This window comes from Chelonia mydas, chromosome 10 (assembly GCF_015237465.2).
Source record: "Chelonia mydas isolate rCheMyd1 chromosome 10, rCheMyd1.pri.v2, whole genome shotgun sequence".
NCBI lineage: Eukaryota > Metazoa > Chordata > Testudines > Cheloniidae > Chelonia > Chelonia mydas.
In genome coordinates, this window is record NC_051250.2 from 31617049 (window position 1) to 31633626 (window position 16578).

The 16578-nt window shown below is 43.5% G+C and overlaps 1 protein-coding gene across 10 annotated transcripts in view; it reads left to right on the forward strand.

Moving 5' to 3' along the window:
* Positions 1-16578, forward strand: part of AXIN1 (axin 1) — a 173263-nt gene that overhangs the window by 78287 nt on the left and 78398 nt on the right. For all 10 annotated transcript variants that reach the window (XM_043523514.1, XM_043523512.1, XM_043523513.1 and 7 more), the window contains exon 3: positions 7251-7391. In XM_043523514.1, coding sequence (XP_043379449.1) covers positions 7251-7391 — 141 coding nt within the window. The remainder of the gene's footprint in view (positions 1-7250; positions 7392-16578) is intronic.

A 16578-nucleotide genomic window follows, 5' to 3' on the forward strand; every position in this document is an offset into this window, starting at 1 on the left:
TCTGTCTAGTTCAGTTTAATATTTAGAAGTAGAATATGCATTTAATCAAGGTGAGGGTGAGGGCTGCCCTAGGGAGATGTTTACTGATTTCCCAAGATGTCTTTGGCACATGCAAATATTCTGTGACCATCAACCGTTGGAGAGGGGAGAGACTTGATCCAGATGTCATAATAGCCACTGCAGCAATCTCCCGAAGCAGAGACACTCTGCCAAAACTGACTGCCTCCTACATCTCAACTGTGTGCCTAGAAGAGCATATGGGCCAGAAGCATCCCCATTGCTGAGTCCTACCACCTTCATTCCTGCCATGCCATCACAGCTTGAATTAAGGATGGTATTCTCTGCTTTGCAAAGTTTGGTTCATGGATCTTTAATCCTGTTTTAATTGTTCTGTATGTGACTGTTTTAGAAATTGAACAGTGGAAAGATTGAGGTTTAAATGTTTGGTATGTCCTTGTGAAATTGTTGCAGTGTTTTCCTTGTGCTGCGGAGATAAAAGTAATTTCAGAAATCAAGAGAAACTTTTTGTTTGAATCCTCTTCCTTCACTCTCCTGTCAGAGGGGTAATATAAGTTTGCATTTGGTGCATGGGTGTCTTTAACAGAAATTTAAAATCAGTGTGAGTGAGTTTGTACTCCTTAGGTAGCAGTATCTCCTTGAATGAGAAGAGGATCAGTTCCTCATTGTTAGACTGCATGGGTTTTTTAGTTGTGGTTGGTTTTTTTGGTTTTTTTAATTCGTGTCTGTTCCAAGTGTTCTTCAGAGGCACAGCATGAACTGTTCAACCAGTGATATGGTCCAGCTGAAGAAAGTTGTCAGGGCAAGAGAACGTTTAGAGAAGGATGGAGTGCAGATGGATTCCTCAAAAGTAACGTCACCTGTTATGATTGCTTTGAAATCCTATACTCTTTACTTATGCTTACCCAGAGTTTACATTCACGTTTGAGTATTAGAGGCCAGAGCTAAGTTGTAAGTAATCCCTCCTGTATACATGCTTAAGTGCATAATTTTAACTAAACATAACAGTTGGGACTAACCCCTTTTCTGTATTCTCAATGGAAAGTTTACAGCTGTGTACATTTTAATAGGAGGTTGCTTATCTTCTTCAGTCCTCTGGAACTGAGTGGAATCAAAGACACCCATATGTTTGGCGTCATCCTTTTGGAATTCCTTCCACCATCTCAAATGGATACCCAAAGAATTCCTCTTAAGCGTTCTGCGGTGCTGCAGAGGTGCGGACTGCCTTTTGTCTTTCTGTATCAGTGCCAAGCAACTCTTTAATTTTACTTTTATTTGGGTGTTGTTCTACTGAAAGAAGAGGGAGGGAGAGTGGTGTTGGTTTTCTCCTTGCCCAGCACACGGACCTGTCTACTTTCAAACAGTGGGGCTCCAGGGGCCATGAGAGAAGTGTTAGGAGTTTTTTTTCTTTTGACTTTCACACTAACTGTGTGACTAAGAGAGGGAGCTGAGAGTTTGTATCAAGCGAATGAATGAATGCAGTGATTGATGTATCTCTCCAAGGCAGACTGGAACCGTCCCTTCTGCAGCTTGCAGACGTGGCTTCCTTGCTCAACTAGAGAGGTTGCTAGGAGCATGGAGAGAGACTGAGTGGCACTCCCTGTTCTTATTGACTCTGCGGGTGGTACATTGAAATGGATCCCAAATTCCTGCAATGCTGCTAGCGTGCTGGATGGAAAGCCCAGATTAATGTTAAGTGTTGTTATTGGTCCAGCAACCCTCTTCTGCCAGTCTCCTACTCCTTCTGCTTTTTGCCTCCTCTCTTCTTAAACGTTTTTATTCCTTTTTGTTTTCTGCCTCCTTAAACCTTTTCCTCCACCCCAGAAACCTGCTTGTGTTCTTGCTCCTGCAGGTAGTGCTCTCCTAGCATCAGCCATGGGATGAAATGATGCCTTTAGGTCGCTGCAGGAGTGATATCTCAAGCTGAACCTCTGCTGTTTCTGGAGGTGCAGGGAGTATGGGAGCTGAAGGAAAGAGAGACTAACTTCTCTCTTTCCCACTACTCTTCCCCAAGTAGTGGTGGCAGAGAATTATTATTCCTGTGTTACTTCCGCACAATGCCTACCCAGCCATATCAGAATGTGTCATGATGAAGCTGGCGAATATTGCTGAGTTGCTTTTCCCGAGGATGTACTCTGTGCAGCAACAGCAGGATAACTGCGATCCTTCCCCTGTAGGGGAATTGTGTGAACCTATGTGGGGAATATGGGGTTCCTACAACAAATTCAGCCCCTGCCATTTGCAAGGAATGGACAAAATTGAGCATTTTAACTATAAAAATAAGTTAAGGGCTTTGTTTCTCTCTTGCAGGCTAGTATGTGGCAATTATTGTAGTATCAATAGGATTAATCTGGGAGGTTTATTCTTTTCCTTCTCTAGGGCCCATTTTACATGATCAGCTGATGTGAAAGAGGAATCGATTAATCAAATTGTCTTTTATAAGGCATACTGTCTGTAGTAGTCCCCGAATGTATTATAAACGGCTGCACTATGTTTAAATGTATTGCTGGAAAAATCTAATGGCAGCCAAGAGAGTACCTGGCAAGAGAGTCCATTAGAAGGTGGTGATACATTTTAATTGGGTTACCCAAAAAAAGCATCCATCTCTTTGCCCGTGGGGAGGGCCTGACCCATCCATCGTTCTCACCCCAGTGTAAGAAGTTATTTCTGCCTCCATAGTGCCAACTGTCATTTCAAACTTGGCAGAAGGATTATTCTCCGTGGTGTTTCTTTACTATTCAAAACTGACCATTATTCAGGGGGCAGAAATGGAAAATGTGAGTTGTGACATTGTGACTTGCTATGTCTTGCTGTTTAGGACAAACTTGTTCAAATTATTTCCTTGCCCTAGAAACCTGTTCTGAGACCTAATGGAATATAGAACTAAGGTTCTGCCAGCGCACATTTAAACTGACAACCGGAAAGGTTGCTTGCTAAGAAAAGAGCAAGATGGCCTGCCATCTCAAGGGAGGGCTTAGAGTGAGAGTACTCATGCCTATGGATTGCCAGACTGCACCAGATCCTGGAGAGGACTCACAGGACTCTCTCTACATAAAATAGCTTACTGAGAACTGAAAAACTCTGGGACTAAAAACTTTGGATACTCTATACCAGCCTTAAAAATTCTTCACAGCCTACTTGCTTGAGAAAGGCTGTTTTTTGACAGATGAGGGAAATATTAGTTTTTCATTATCATAGTAACAGATAAATAGATCTTTATCAAGCATTCTTAAAACTATAATACACATCTGGGGAAGTGAGGAAACTGATTGACAGAGCGAGACAGGTACCCAGAAGTCACCTACTACAGGACGAGTATCAGAGAGGTAGTCATGTTAGTCTGTATCCACAAAAACAACAAGGAGTCCGGTGGCACCTTAAAGACTAACAGATTTATTTGGGCATAAGCTTTCGTGGGTAAAAAACCCACTTCTTCAGATGCATGGACAGGCCCAACAAGGAAAATAACAGAACACCACTGGCTACCACGTACAGCCCCCAGCTAAAACCTCTCCAGCACATCATCAGTGATCTACAACCTATCCTGGAAAACGATCCCTCACTCTCACAGACATTGGGAGGCAGGCCAGTCCTTGCTTACAGGCAGCCCCCCAACCTGAAGCAAATACTCACCAGCAACTACACACCACACCACAGAAACACTAACCCAGGAACCACTCAGTGTAACAAACCCTGTTGCCTACTCTGTTCCCATATTTACTCTAGTAACACCACTAGAGGACCCAACCACATCAGCCACACCATCAGGGGCTCATTCACCTGCACATCTACTACTGTGATATATGCCATTGTGTGCCAGCAGTTCCCCTCTGCTATGTACATTGGCCAGTGTCTACGCAAAAGAATAAATGGACACAAATCAGACATCAGGAATGGTAACATACAAAAGCCAGTCGGAGAACACTTCAATCTCCTTGGACATTCAATAACAACTTTAAAAGTAGCCATTCTTCAACAAAAAAACTTCAAAAACAGACTTCAAAGAGAAACTGCAGAGCTACAATTCATTTGCAAACTTAACACCATTAATTTGGGCTTGAATAGGGACTGAGAGTGGCTGGCTCATATAAAAGCAATTTTCCCTCTCTTGGTATTGACACCTCCTCATCAATTATTCGGAGTGGACCACATCCACCCTGACTGAATTGGCCTTGTAAACACTGGTTCTCCACTTGTAAGGTAACTCCCTTCGCTTCATGTGCCAGTATATTTATGCCTGTATCTGTAACTTTCACTCCATGCATCTGAAGAAGTGGGGTTTTTACCTGCGAAAGCTTATGCCCAAATAAATCTGTTAGCCTTTAAGGTGCCACTGGACCTCCTTGTTGTTTTTGTAGATAAAAAGATCTTGTGTCTTGGCTGGTAAATTTGCATGACAGTTTGTTACTAATTCCAGAATAGTCCTAGAATTCATGCAGTGCCATCACTTTGTTTTAGTTGCCTGTAAATAAAATGGCCTTTTTTAAACAATACATTACCACTTGAAATGGAAGCTTTCTAGTTCTGAGATGTATAAACAATCTGAGATGCCATGTTTAGATGTACGTGCATGGTTTATCTGCCAAATACCATTGCTTTCAGCATATATGTCAGCAGTAAAAGAGAAAATACAGGTTATACTAGTTATACCCTACTCTGTAGAAAACTCAAAGGAGTTTAGTAAACTGGGATGACACAAAACATATGTCATAGGAGAAGAAAACTTTATGAAATCCCTCTCAGATACGATACTTAGTATTTCTTTGTGCTATTTTATGTGTAGAGCTAGGGACACAATCATATAGTCATGGATTTTTGGGGGGACCCCCTGTATGGGAGGAGATGGGGGCACACACAACCCCTGGCAGGGGCAAGATTAGGGGAAGTTGCAGGGAGTCCCTGCACTAGAGGGGAATGGGAGGGTGGCCCACAGGAAACTGGAGGGAGTGGGATGCAAGGAGCCCCTGGAGAGTACAGTGGGCTCAGCTGACACAAGCTGTGCATGTGTGACCTCTGTAGGTGCAGTTCAGATTTTCCAGTTTTGGCTTCTCCAATGATACTCAGACCTCAGTGGTTCAGGAGCCAAATTAGCAACAAACATTACCCAAAAGAGCCATGGTAGTGTGAATTCATTGTTTCATTTACTATAGTGCTATTCATATTTAAACAGCATGACAGGGGAAATACTGAGTTTATATGTATTTTCATATTCATTCGCACAGCAAAGAAGTTAATAACAGTGCAAGTTGGTAATAGAATTGGTTAATAACATAGTAAAAGCATCCTGATTGGTTAATAAACTTTGGTTAATAATTAAATGACACAGTGTTTTAATATCATGTGCTGCAAGGAGCCACAGGAGACACATTAAACAGACACACACAGCTCACGAGTTGCAGTCTGAGTCTCACTGGGCTACACTTTTGGAAATAAGAGCACTTGTTTGGATGCCTAAATATGGACGTAGGAGCCTATGGTTAATGACAAATGTCCTGTGAAGTCCAATCTTGGGCAGAGCCCTGGTCTGTTACATCTACATCTGACAGACTCCATTACGTCTGTGAGACGTTGGCAGCACCTGTCTTGTCATGCTAATGAACTGAGCAGAGGTGCAACACAGACAACTGAAATTGCACACTGTTGGTACTGAAGTGATAGTTGCCAGTGCCCATTGGCCCCTCACCAAGCAGGCAGAGCTGCCTTTCCCTTTTTTTTGCCTTAGTGCTCCATGCTGTCAGTGCTAGTCGCATGTGACTATTACTCCAAACTGCTGGCATGTCTGGGGAGATCAAAATGTGAACATAAGAACGGCCATACTGGGTCAGACCAAAGGTCCATCCAGCCCAGTATCCTGTCTACCGACAGTGGCCAATGCCAGGTGCCCCAGAAGGAGTGAACCTAACAGGTAATGATCAAGTGATCTCTCTCCTGCCATCCATCTCCACCCTCTGACAAACAGAGGCTAGGGACACCATTCCTTACCCATCCTGGCTAATAGCCATTCATGAACTTAACCTCCATGAATTTATCCAGCTCTCTTTTAAACCCTGTTATAGTCCTAGCCTTCACAACCTCCTCAGGCAAGGAGTTCCACAGGTTGACTGTGCGCTGAGTGAAGAACTTCCTTTTATTTGTTTTAAACCTGCTACCCATTAATTTCATTTGGTGGCCCCTAGTTCTTATATTATGGGAACAAGTAAATAACTTTTCCTTATTCACTTTCTCCACAACACTCATGATTTTATAGACCTCTATCATATCCCCCCTTAGTCTCCTCTTTTCCAAGCTGAAAAGTACTAGCCTCTTTAATCTCTCCTCATATGGGACCCCTTCCAAACCCCTAATCATTTTAGTTGCCCTTTTCTGAACCTTTTCTAATGCCAGTATATCTTTTTTGAGATGAGAGGACCACATCTGTACGCAGTATTCAAGATGTGGGCGTACCATGGATTTATATAAGGGCAATAAGAGCTTCTCCGTGTTATTCTCTATCCCTTTTTTAATGATTCCTAACATCCCATTTGCTTTTTTGACTGCCGCTGCACACTGTGTGGACATCTTCAGAGAACTATCCACGATGACTCCAAGACCTTTCTCCTGATTAGTTGTAGCTAAACTAGCCCCCATCATATTGTATGTATAGTTGGGGTTATTTTTTCCAATGTGCATTACTTTACATTTATCCACATTAAATTTCATTTGCCATTTTGTTGCCCAATCACTTAGTTTTGTGAGATCTTTTTGAAGTTCTTCACAGTCTGCTTTGGTCTTAACTATCTTGAGCAGTTTAGTATCATCTGCAAACTTTGCCACCTCGCTGTTTACCCCTTTCTCCAGATCATTTATGAATAGATTGAATAAGATTGTTCCTAGGACTGACCCTTGGGGAACACCACTAGTTATCCCTCTCCATGCTGAAAATTTATCATTTGTTCCGTGTCTTTTAACCGGTTCTCTGTCCATGAAAGGATCTTCCCTCTTATCCCGTGACAACTTAATTTACGTAAGAGCCTTTGGTGAGGGACCTTGTTTCTACTTATTAACCTATGTTCTTTGCAGCTCACCTCTCATTGCTACCTCTGCCGCCATTACTAGAAGATCCTTTATTGTATTTAATATGAAGAAAACCAATAAAATAGCTGCAGATTCTTGCTGGTTCAGACTTAATAACCTGAGGTAGTAGCAGAAATTAAGATTGTCATCTGAATTGTATTGTATTTTATTTTTTTCAGGCATGGGCCGTGGAGAGAGCCAGTTAACCCTTACTATGTCAACACAGGGTATGCTCTGGCACCAGCCACCAGTGCGAATGACAGTGAGCAGCAGAGCATGTCTAGCGATGCAGACACCATGTCGCTGACCGACAGCAGTGTGTAAGTAACTTACCTGAGACAGAGACTGAGCATGACATGGAGTAAAGTGGGACATTGTGTATCTATTTCCTGGCCACTGGAATTGACGGCAGATTTAATTTCTCGGATTCCAGGCTGTGGCTTTGGTTACATAAAGAGATCAGTGCCCTAGATGCTGGAATGACTCATTCTGGGGAGGAATATCTGACTGTTAAGTAGCTGACACGGGATATACCAGACATGTGACCAATCTAGCTCCAATGCATTCCTGTTACGGTTTCCTTTTTAGCTGTATTGCTTTGTTGTTACCTGTGGAGACATGGACTATTCTGGTCTGATGGACTGGGAATGTTTGTAATCTAAACCAAGTAATGACCAGCAGGTGTTTCTGGTTTTAACAGCCAGCAACTGCAGGTGGGTTTGCGAAGTGAAAAACAGAGATCAGCTTCTGGTAAGATGCTCCCCTCATGGACAGAATCAAACAGGCTTCCAGCTATGCTGTTTGCCACTTGTTTTATCTTCTGAAGGTTCCCAGGTTTATTGCAAATACAGTCCTTTTAGATATCTGATTACCGAGATAATGGCACCGGCGTGCCACCCAGTGATCACTTTGTTGGAGTATAATTCAGGGAACTTCTTGGGCTTTTTGTCGGAAGCTTTGGGGGAATTCATTTATCTGTAATCATACCTTCCATGTTTAATTATACTCATTTACATTTGGCTCACGAGAGGGAGAAAGGATCGTGCAAAAGCGGTTAGGACACTAGCCTGGGACGTGGGAAATTTGGGTTCAAGTCCCTGTTCCACCACAGACCTCCTGGGCAAATCACTTATCTGCTCTGTGCCTCAGTTTTCCCACCTGTAAAATGGGGGTGATAGCCCTGCCCTCCCTCCCAGGGGGGTTGGGAAAATAGATACATTAAAGATTGTGAAGTTCTTATGTAGATACATAGCTGGTACTTACTCCACACCAGGCCATTTGATTGATACTGGGTCATATTTATTCATGTGTTCTCATTCCAGTCCCCAAATTGTCAGTAGAAAATGACATTGTGTTACATGTACACCCTGTCATGCCCTGAATGTCACCTCTCTGCTAAATATGCAGACAGTTGTTTTTGACACACTATGAAAATTATGAAAACAACGAGGAGTCCCATGGCACCTTAATTTAACAGATTTATTTGGGCATAAGCTTTCGTGGGTAAAAAAACCCCACTTCTTCAGATGCATGAAGTAAAAATTATGAATAGTCAAGTTCTAGGTTTGCTCCTTCCGTTTATTTTTAATAAGTAAAAGGGATACGTCACTTTGGAAAATAATTGGATTAAGCCACCACAAGTACTCCGTAAGAGACTGGCGAAGGGATACTCAGAAAAACTAACCAGTTAATGGGTGTTACTTAAAACAGTGTACACATCCAAGGGTTCTTCAGAGGATACTATAGAACTGTAAACAATTGTTCTTCTATGAGTATGTGTCTGTGTGACAATTCACTGGTCACAATTTTGGCTTGTCACCCACCATTGCAGTCATGCTTGGTCTTCTCACTCCTGACAGTATCTAAGTTTCTCAAAAGCCCATATTATATTTTCCAAGTAGCAAGAGAACTGATGCTCACGTGGGACCTTAAATTAGTTCTTCTAAATCTCATGGAGTTTCCCTTTGAGTCACTTTTAGACTGCTCCTGGTATGTTCTTGCTTTCAGAATTGTCATCAGCTAGGAGAGTCAGTAAGCTCCAAGTACTTAAGGTTGAACTTCCCTACACGGTATTCCACAGAGGCAGAGTGATACTGAGACCTCATCTTAAAGTCAGCTCCAAGGTGGTCTTGAAATTCACTTGGCTTCCTGTTTTCTTGCCAAAACCCCATTCTGCACCAGGAGAAAAGAAACTTCACACGCTGGATATTTCAAGAGCCTTACTTTATTATTACTGATAAAACTAAGCTTTTCAGACTTTTGTCAACAAAACTGTGTCGTGTAGATGAGGCCTTAGAAAAAAGCACATTAACAAGAGTTAAAAGTGTGTGGCAAATTGCAAATAAAACCTCTACATTCAGATATACTTTTTAAATTGAGTGAGGTAGGGTAAGAGAGAGTAAGGAAGAGGGGGGATTAGAAATGAGTGGGTTTGCTGTCTGGTGCAATGGAATACTAAAGTCCCTAACCCCCAATAAGGAAAACCTCTACCTTTCTTCTCTCCTAATAAGGAAAGTAAAAAAATCTTGTTCTAATAAAATGTGTGGAGTCTCCAACAGGAAACAATGGCTTTAAAAGCTGTGATTTGGCATACTGTGCAAAGGGAGGAGAGGGTAGAGCAGCCAGAATATCGGTTTAAGTTTTTGAAGTATCCTTTTTCCATAAATGGCTTCTGGAATTCTATCAATGCGAAAGTGTCTCCTGAATTGCTAGAGAGAAAAAATCTGAATCAACATGATGACTGAGAATGCGTAGCTAAAGCTATAGGCCATGAAAAACAACACGTGAGTGTAGGTTACAAAAGAGAACTGGCTGTACAATAACAGAGAACATTGGGCATGTGCAAGCTGTCGTTCCAGTCCATCATTCAGATGAAATGGAGGGACCCTGAAAGGTGTCAGTTGCAGCAATCTTCTTACCAAATGCCTGACACTGCTCAGAGGATGGGTGGAAGGTGGTGAATTGGAGGATTGAGACCTTTATGTCTTACGAAAGCTGCTCTGGTGGGTGGAATGTCAGACAGATATCAGTCTGGCCAAGTCAGCTCAAGGAGAGGGAAGCATTCACTTTACATTGATTCCAAATGACTAAGACTGAGTGAAAGCGTAGCAACAAGGTAACTGAGTGTAGTTTTGAGTGTAATCTTTCAGTACACAAAACAGAGAGGAGAAATGCACAAACAATGAGAATTCCAGGCTGGGAAACATAAGTATTTCTTTACTAGCATCGGCTTAGTGGACAAATCTGCATGGACAGCGTAAGGGACTAGGAGCAAATAGATGTGCGTTCTTACAGGACTGGCTGCTTGAACAGTCCAATAATAACTGTAGGCTCCCATGACAACGACTGAAAAGAAACTTGTATCTAAGCAAGTGCCTCCACATGCATGTGTCTGATGCACGGACTTCCTGAAGGGTCAATTTCCGGCAAGGAGAATAAGTTAGCCTTCCAGTCCATGGTGTGGAGGACTGGACCTTGTGTCCCTGAGTCATAGGTATAGATTTTAAGTCCAGGCTTTATGATCATTCTGACTTCCTGCATCCCACAGGCCAAAGAACTGCTCCCAGCAGTTCCTGCGTCAAGCCTGTCATTGAGCTAGAGCAGATTTTTTAAAGACATCCCATATTGATTTAAAGTCTCCAGGTGAAGAAGACTCCACAATGTTCATAGGTAAAACTTGCAGGGCTCATTCCAATCCCCCATATTCCTCAATTGTAAAACCCCTGGAAGAGATTGTTGGAAACCACAGACTTCTTTTTCATGAGTGGTTAAAGTGAACTTAGAAACCATCAGTGTTTTAAAGAGCTTTCAATTTTTTTCTCCAAATGTGTATTACCATGCACTTGTTTATGTTAAATTTCAACTGCCATTATATGGCCTCATCACCTAGCTTCGTTTTAGGTTCTTATGAGTTCAATATATTGTAGTCTTGATTAACCTAAATAACCTAAGTAAATAACCTATATAATCTTATCTCTTCTAATTTTGCCACTTTGCTGTGCTCACCCTCTTTGAGATGATTCTAAATTAGTAAATTATGCCAGTTCTTGTTCAAATAGTTGAACCACATGCACTACACTGTTATACTCCTTCCCTGCAGAAAATTCTAAGTCTTTTTTTGTCTCTTCCAGTTTCTAACCTCATGAGGGAACTTTACCTCTCACCTTCAGACCACTTAATTCCCTGAAAGATGATTTGTAAAATAAAATAAAAAATTCGGCTTGTGCTCTTTTTTGCTTCCCAGTAATGGATAAAGAAGAGTAAAAGCATTTTTCAAAACATTGTTTTTATGCTTTTTCTGCATTAGAAATGCAAAGCCTCCATCTTAGAAAAGAAACCCTTGGAATTCTCAAGCAAAAGAGGGTTTATGAAATCAGACATTGTGTTAGTAAATGACAATACTGTAAACGTGAAAGTCCTCTGAGAAGTTTACTTGGTGTCACTGTGAATGCTGAAAACTGCTGAGCCTCACAGAGGAAGTACTGATTTCACCTTATGTCTGGGGTGTCATGAATGTTCTGTGGGATCTGATGCTGCCAGTTGCGTCAAAGCAGTTCCCTTCTCCTGTGGTACAGTGAGACAATGGATTCATACCACGGCTGCACATGTATAGGAACAACTGTTTGAGGGTTCAGGAGAACAATTTCTTTCAATACAACTGATGAAACTTTATAGATGTGTGGTCTCTTCTGCCCAACTTTTAACATTGCTGCAATGAGCGGGAAGGATCCATGCATGAGGTCTGCCTGTTTTGCTTCCCCTGACGGTGTGTGCTACGGGTTGTGTGTGTGGGGGGGAATTTAGCAGCTTTTCAACAATCAGGTCTTGCAGCAGGGTTGGATCGGCAGCACTGTGCTGATGCCTGAGCTGTGACAAAAAAATACTGTGGCCTTGTGCTTAGAATCCAACCTATTGCACCCCAAGCCGCTTGGACTCATCGTTCAACTCAGTGGGAAGCTTTTGTAGCAAAGAGGTTGCCAGTGAGACTGAGAGAGGAACTTACTGAAGCTGTGAAAGTTGTGAACTTTATTATAGGTGAGCCTAATGCCTAGGGTGACCCAGGTGTCCCAATTTTATAGGGACAGTCCCGATTTTTGGATATTTTTCTTATATAGGCTCCTATGACCCCCACATCCCCTGTCCCATTTTTCACGCTTGCTGTCTGATCATCCTACTACTACCTAATGGACTGTCTGATGAGAAGAAAGGAGCATTCTTCTTTGAATAGTGTCCCCACGGGTGTTCCACTTCAGGGTGCGAGTGCGCCTCTCGAGCCTTTGAGAGGAGATTGTCATTTAGCAGTGTCCATTCGGCCTGCCCTGTGCCGTCTCAGGCTGGAGACCAAGGCTATATAGGGATGTTGAGGTGAACCACCCTCCGTTCCTTCTCAACTGCCACAGCCTGAGATAGAGACGTAGCGTAGCCACCTTTGAGGAGACCTCAGCTTTCTATTTTTCTATAGTTGTTAAGAGCAATTAGTATAGTTAGTTGTTAGTGTAATTATAGTCAGTTAAGGAGTGAGAAGATTGATTTTCTCATCTCTCCCCACTCTGGGAGACTTACTTTTCCTGGTAGGGCATGCCTGGCTACCCAGGTTTCAAACTCTGCCTCTTCTGCTGAGCGGCTATCCCTGTGAGCGATGGCCACTCTGTGTATCCATTGGTTGGGAGAGTCTAACTTCCTGCAGGTTGATGTGGTAAATGAGAGGGGTAGACAGCACTATGCTGTCCACCCCTTGGACAAAGATCAGAAAAGACAATGGCTTTGGACGAAAGTTCCTCTTCATCAGGAACCCTACAATTCAGGATGGCAAACTATCAGGCGCTCATGGCCAAATACGATTTTACAAATGGTAACAGATTCACGGCCTTTATTGAGCATCTGCTGTAGGAGCATAGGGAGCAATTCCAGTCTATCACCTCTGAGTGTCAATTATTGGCTAGAACTGCTCTTCAAGGCTGTGGATGCTGTTGCCAGGTCCATTTCCACGGTGGTGGTTATGCACAGGGCATCATGACTCCAACTCTTGATGTTTCCGAGAGAAGTACAGAATGCTGTTGAGGACCTCCCTTTTGATGATTGTAAGCTTTTCTCAGAGACAACTGATGAGTTCTTGCACACACTGAAGGACTCCGGGGCTACTTTACAATCCCTGGGCATAGCTACACCTACACATAAGAAAAGGTTTAGTAGCTCACCTACCGCCCAGAGATCACATCCTGCTCACTTTTCTGGATTCCATAGACCCTCTGAACCCCCCCTAGGAAATACATAGATTTCAGAGAAAGAGGTCCACTCAGCTGCCCTCCACAAGCACAAGCACCCAGCCATCTTCTAAGCAAATTTTGATGGCTTGGTCAGGGGTTCGAATTCTCCCACACCTCTGGCTTTACAGCTGCAACCATTGGCCCACCTCCCCATCTTTGGAGACCACCTTTCCCATTTCCAGCATGCGTGGAGGTGGATCACTACAGATAAGCGGGTCATAGAGGTCACAACATCAGGCTATACTATCAGTTTTATATCACTCCTTCCCTTCTACCCCCCTTCCCTGTCCTTATTCAGGGACCCCTCTCACGAGCTTTCACTGAGACAAGAAGTGAACTCTCTCCTTTAGATTAGGAGCAATAGAGTTGGTCCTTCCTCCTAATACGGGCAAGAGGTTTTACTCCAAGTATTTCCTTATGTCAGAAAAGAACAGAGAATGGAAACTGATCTTAGATCTAAGACTTCTAAAAAATTTCATAAAGTCTCAGAAGTTCAGGATAGTGACTCTTGCAGCCATAATTGCTTCACTGGAGAAAGGGGAATGGTTTTCAGCCCTTGACCTACAAGATACCTATTTCCAATGTAATGATACACCCATTGCACAGGAAATTCCTATGCTTCACTATAGGCCAGGATTATTTCCAATTCCAATTGCTTCCCTTTGGCCTTTCCTCAAGCCCCAAGGGTGTTCTCAAAGGTCCTGGCAGTAATGGCTGCTTATGTCTGACAAGAAGTGATCCTAGTCTTCCTGTACCTCAATGACTTGCTACTCAAGGGCTGCCCCTACATCTATCTGTTGGAGCTCAGGGCTGTCAGGAAGGCTTGCCTTCATTTCCAGCCCCTCCTCAGGGGCAAATCAATCAGGGTCCTGACGGACAACATATCCTCTGTGTTCTAGATCAACAAGCAGGGAGAAGCAAGATCCCCCCTCCCTGTGTGCTGAACCCAGGAAAATAGGGAAGTGGTTCATAGTTCATAAATTCAAAATTTCAACAGTCTGCTCCCAGATATTCAGAACACCACAGCCAATGTCCTCATCAGACACTTCTCACAGGACTATGAATGGAAGCTAGACATTTAAGTTCTCCACAGCATATTCCAAAATAAGGTGGGGGGGTCTCTTGGCCACCTCCAGAAACAGGAAGTGCCATTTTTTCTAGTCAAGAGTGGGTCTGGGCCTTTCTTCGATCTTGGAAGAAGGGTCTGTTCTGTATGTTTTCCCCAGTGCTCCTGGTAGTAAGAGTGATGAACAAAATCCGGCTGGTCAGGGCTAAATTATCCTTATAGTGCCAATCTGGCTGAGAAAAGCTTGGTACCCATATCTGCTTCATCTGTGTGTCCATCCACTGCTCGAGCTCCCGACTTCTTCTCTCCTCTCCCAGGATGCCTCAGGGTATTGTTCCATGATGGTTTAAGGGGTTAGAATCCTCCTGCTCCACAGAACTATAGCATGTATTCCTGAATAGTAGGAAGAGGTCAACCCATACTACTTACCTGCCAAAATGGAAAAGATTCTTGTAGCCGCTGCCAGAATCTGTGCCCCTTTCACTCATCCTGGATTCCTTGTTGATCTGAAAAAATTGGGGTTATCAGTTAGTTTGATCATGATCCATTTGGCTGCAGTATCACCCTTTCCTCCTCCAGGAGAAGGATTCTCCATTTTTCCTCTCCTGGTATCCTCTAGGTTTGTTAAGGGTTTGGAAGATCTCAGACTCCAGATTAGAGACCCCATCCCAACCTGGAACCTTAGCTTGATACTTAGTTACCTTATGAGACCTCCATTTGAACCTATGGCAACCTTCCCTCTGCTCCATTTATTTAAGAAGACAACCTCGTTAGTAGCCGTCCCATCAGCCCGTAGGGTCGGGGAGATTGCAGCCTGGATGGCAGATTTCCCCCTTAACAGTATTCTTCAAGGGCAAAGTGTCATTACATCCACACCCTAAATTTGTGCTTAAGGTTCTGTGAGAGTTCCACCTTAAGCAATCCCTTCATCTACCTGTGTTTTTTGTTCCCCCCTCCTCCCCCCCCCCAAGCTACATAGCTCTCTGCAGGAATCCTGTTTTTATAGCCAGGATGTTAGAAGGGTGTTGGCTTTCTACTTAGATAGGACCAAGCTATTTTGAAAATCAACTAGACTTTTAATCTTCACGTATAGATCCAAGGAGTCTCCGATCTCTGCTCAGAGGCTGTTAGATGAATATCTGGATGTATTATCATGTGTTATGATGCTGCAAGGCGTTCATCCGCCCGAAGGATGATAGTGCATTCAACCAGATCAAAAGCCACATCTATGGTGTGTGATGGGGCAAGGCCAGATGGCTACAGAAAAGTAGTGGGAGATAGATATATTAGCTCCAGGCTAAACAAATCCCTGGTACCAGGATAAGTGAAATGGAAGCTGCTCCAGGTCAGTTAAGACACCTGGGGCCAATTAAGAACTTTCCAGAAGGCAGGGAGAATGCTAGGTTGATTGGGACACCTGAAGCCAATCAGGGGCTGGCTGAAACTAGTTAAAAGCCTCCCAGTTAGTCAGGTGGGCGCGTATGTCAGGAGCTGTGGGAGGAAGCTGCGCTGTTGGAGAGGCTGAGTAGTACATACCATATCAGGCACAAGGAAGGAGGCCCTGAGGTAAGGGTGAAGTGGAGCTTGAGGAAGTGATGACTGCTGTGGGGGAAATAGCCCAGGGAATTGTACATGTCATGTTTCTAAAAGGTCAGCTACCATAGGTGATACTATTAGGGTCCCTGGGCTGGAGCCCAGAGTAGAGGGTGGGCCTGGGCTCTCCCCCCCAACCTTTGCCCCTGATTAATCACTGAGATTGGGAGACAACAGAGACTGTGCAAGGAAGGATAACTTCTCCTCACCTCCCTTGCTGGCTTATGATGAAAATGGCTCAGTAGACTGTGACCCTTGTCTCTAGAGAGAGAAGGGTTACGTGGAGGGTCACAGTGAGCCTCTGAGGCTAGCGAAATCCGCCAGGAAATGCGGGACCCACAGAGGCAAGGACAGAGCTTTGTCACAGGTGTTCGTTAAAAATATGCCGGTATCTGAGATATATAGGACAGCTACGTGGGCCTCGGCACATACATTTTCAAAACATTACGCTTTAATCCATGCTGCCAAATCTGATGTAGCACTTGGTTCTGCAGTACTGTCTTCAGTTCTAGACTCAGTTCCAAAGCTCCCTTCTTCCTCTGCGGATGCTGTTCGGAAGTCACCTGAAGTGGAGCAGCCAGA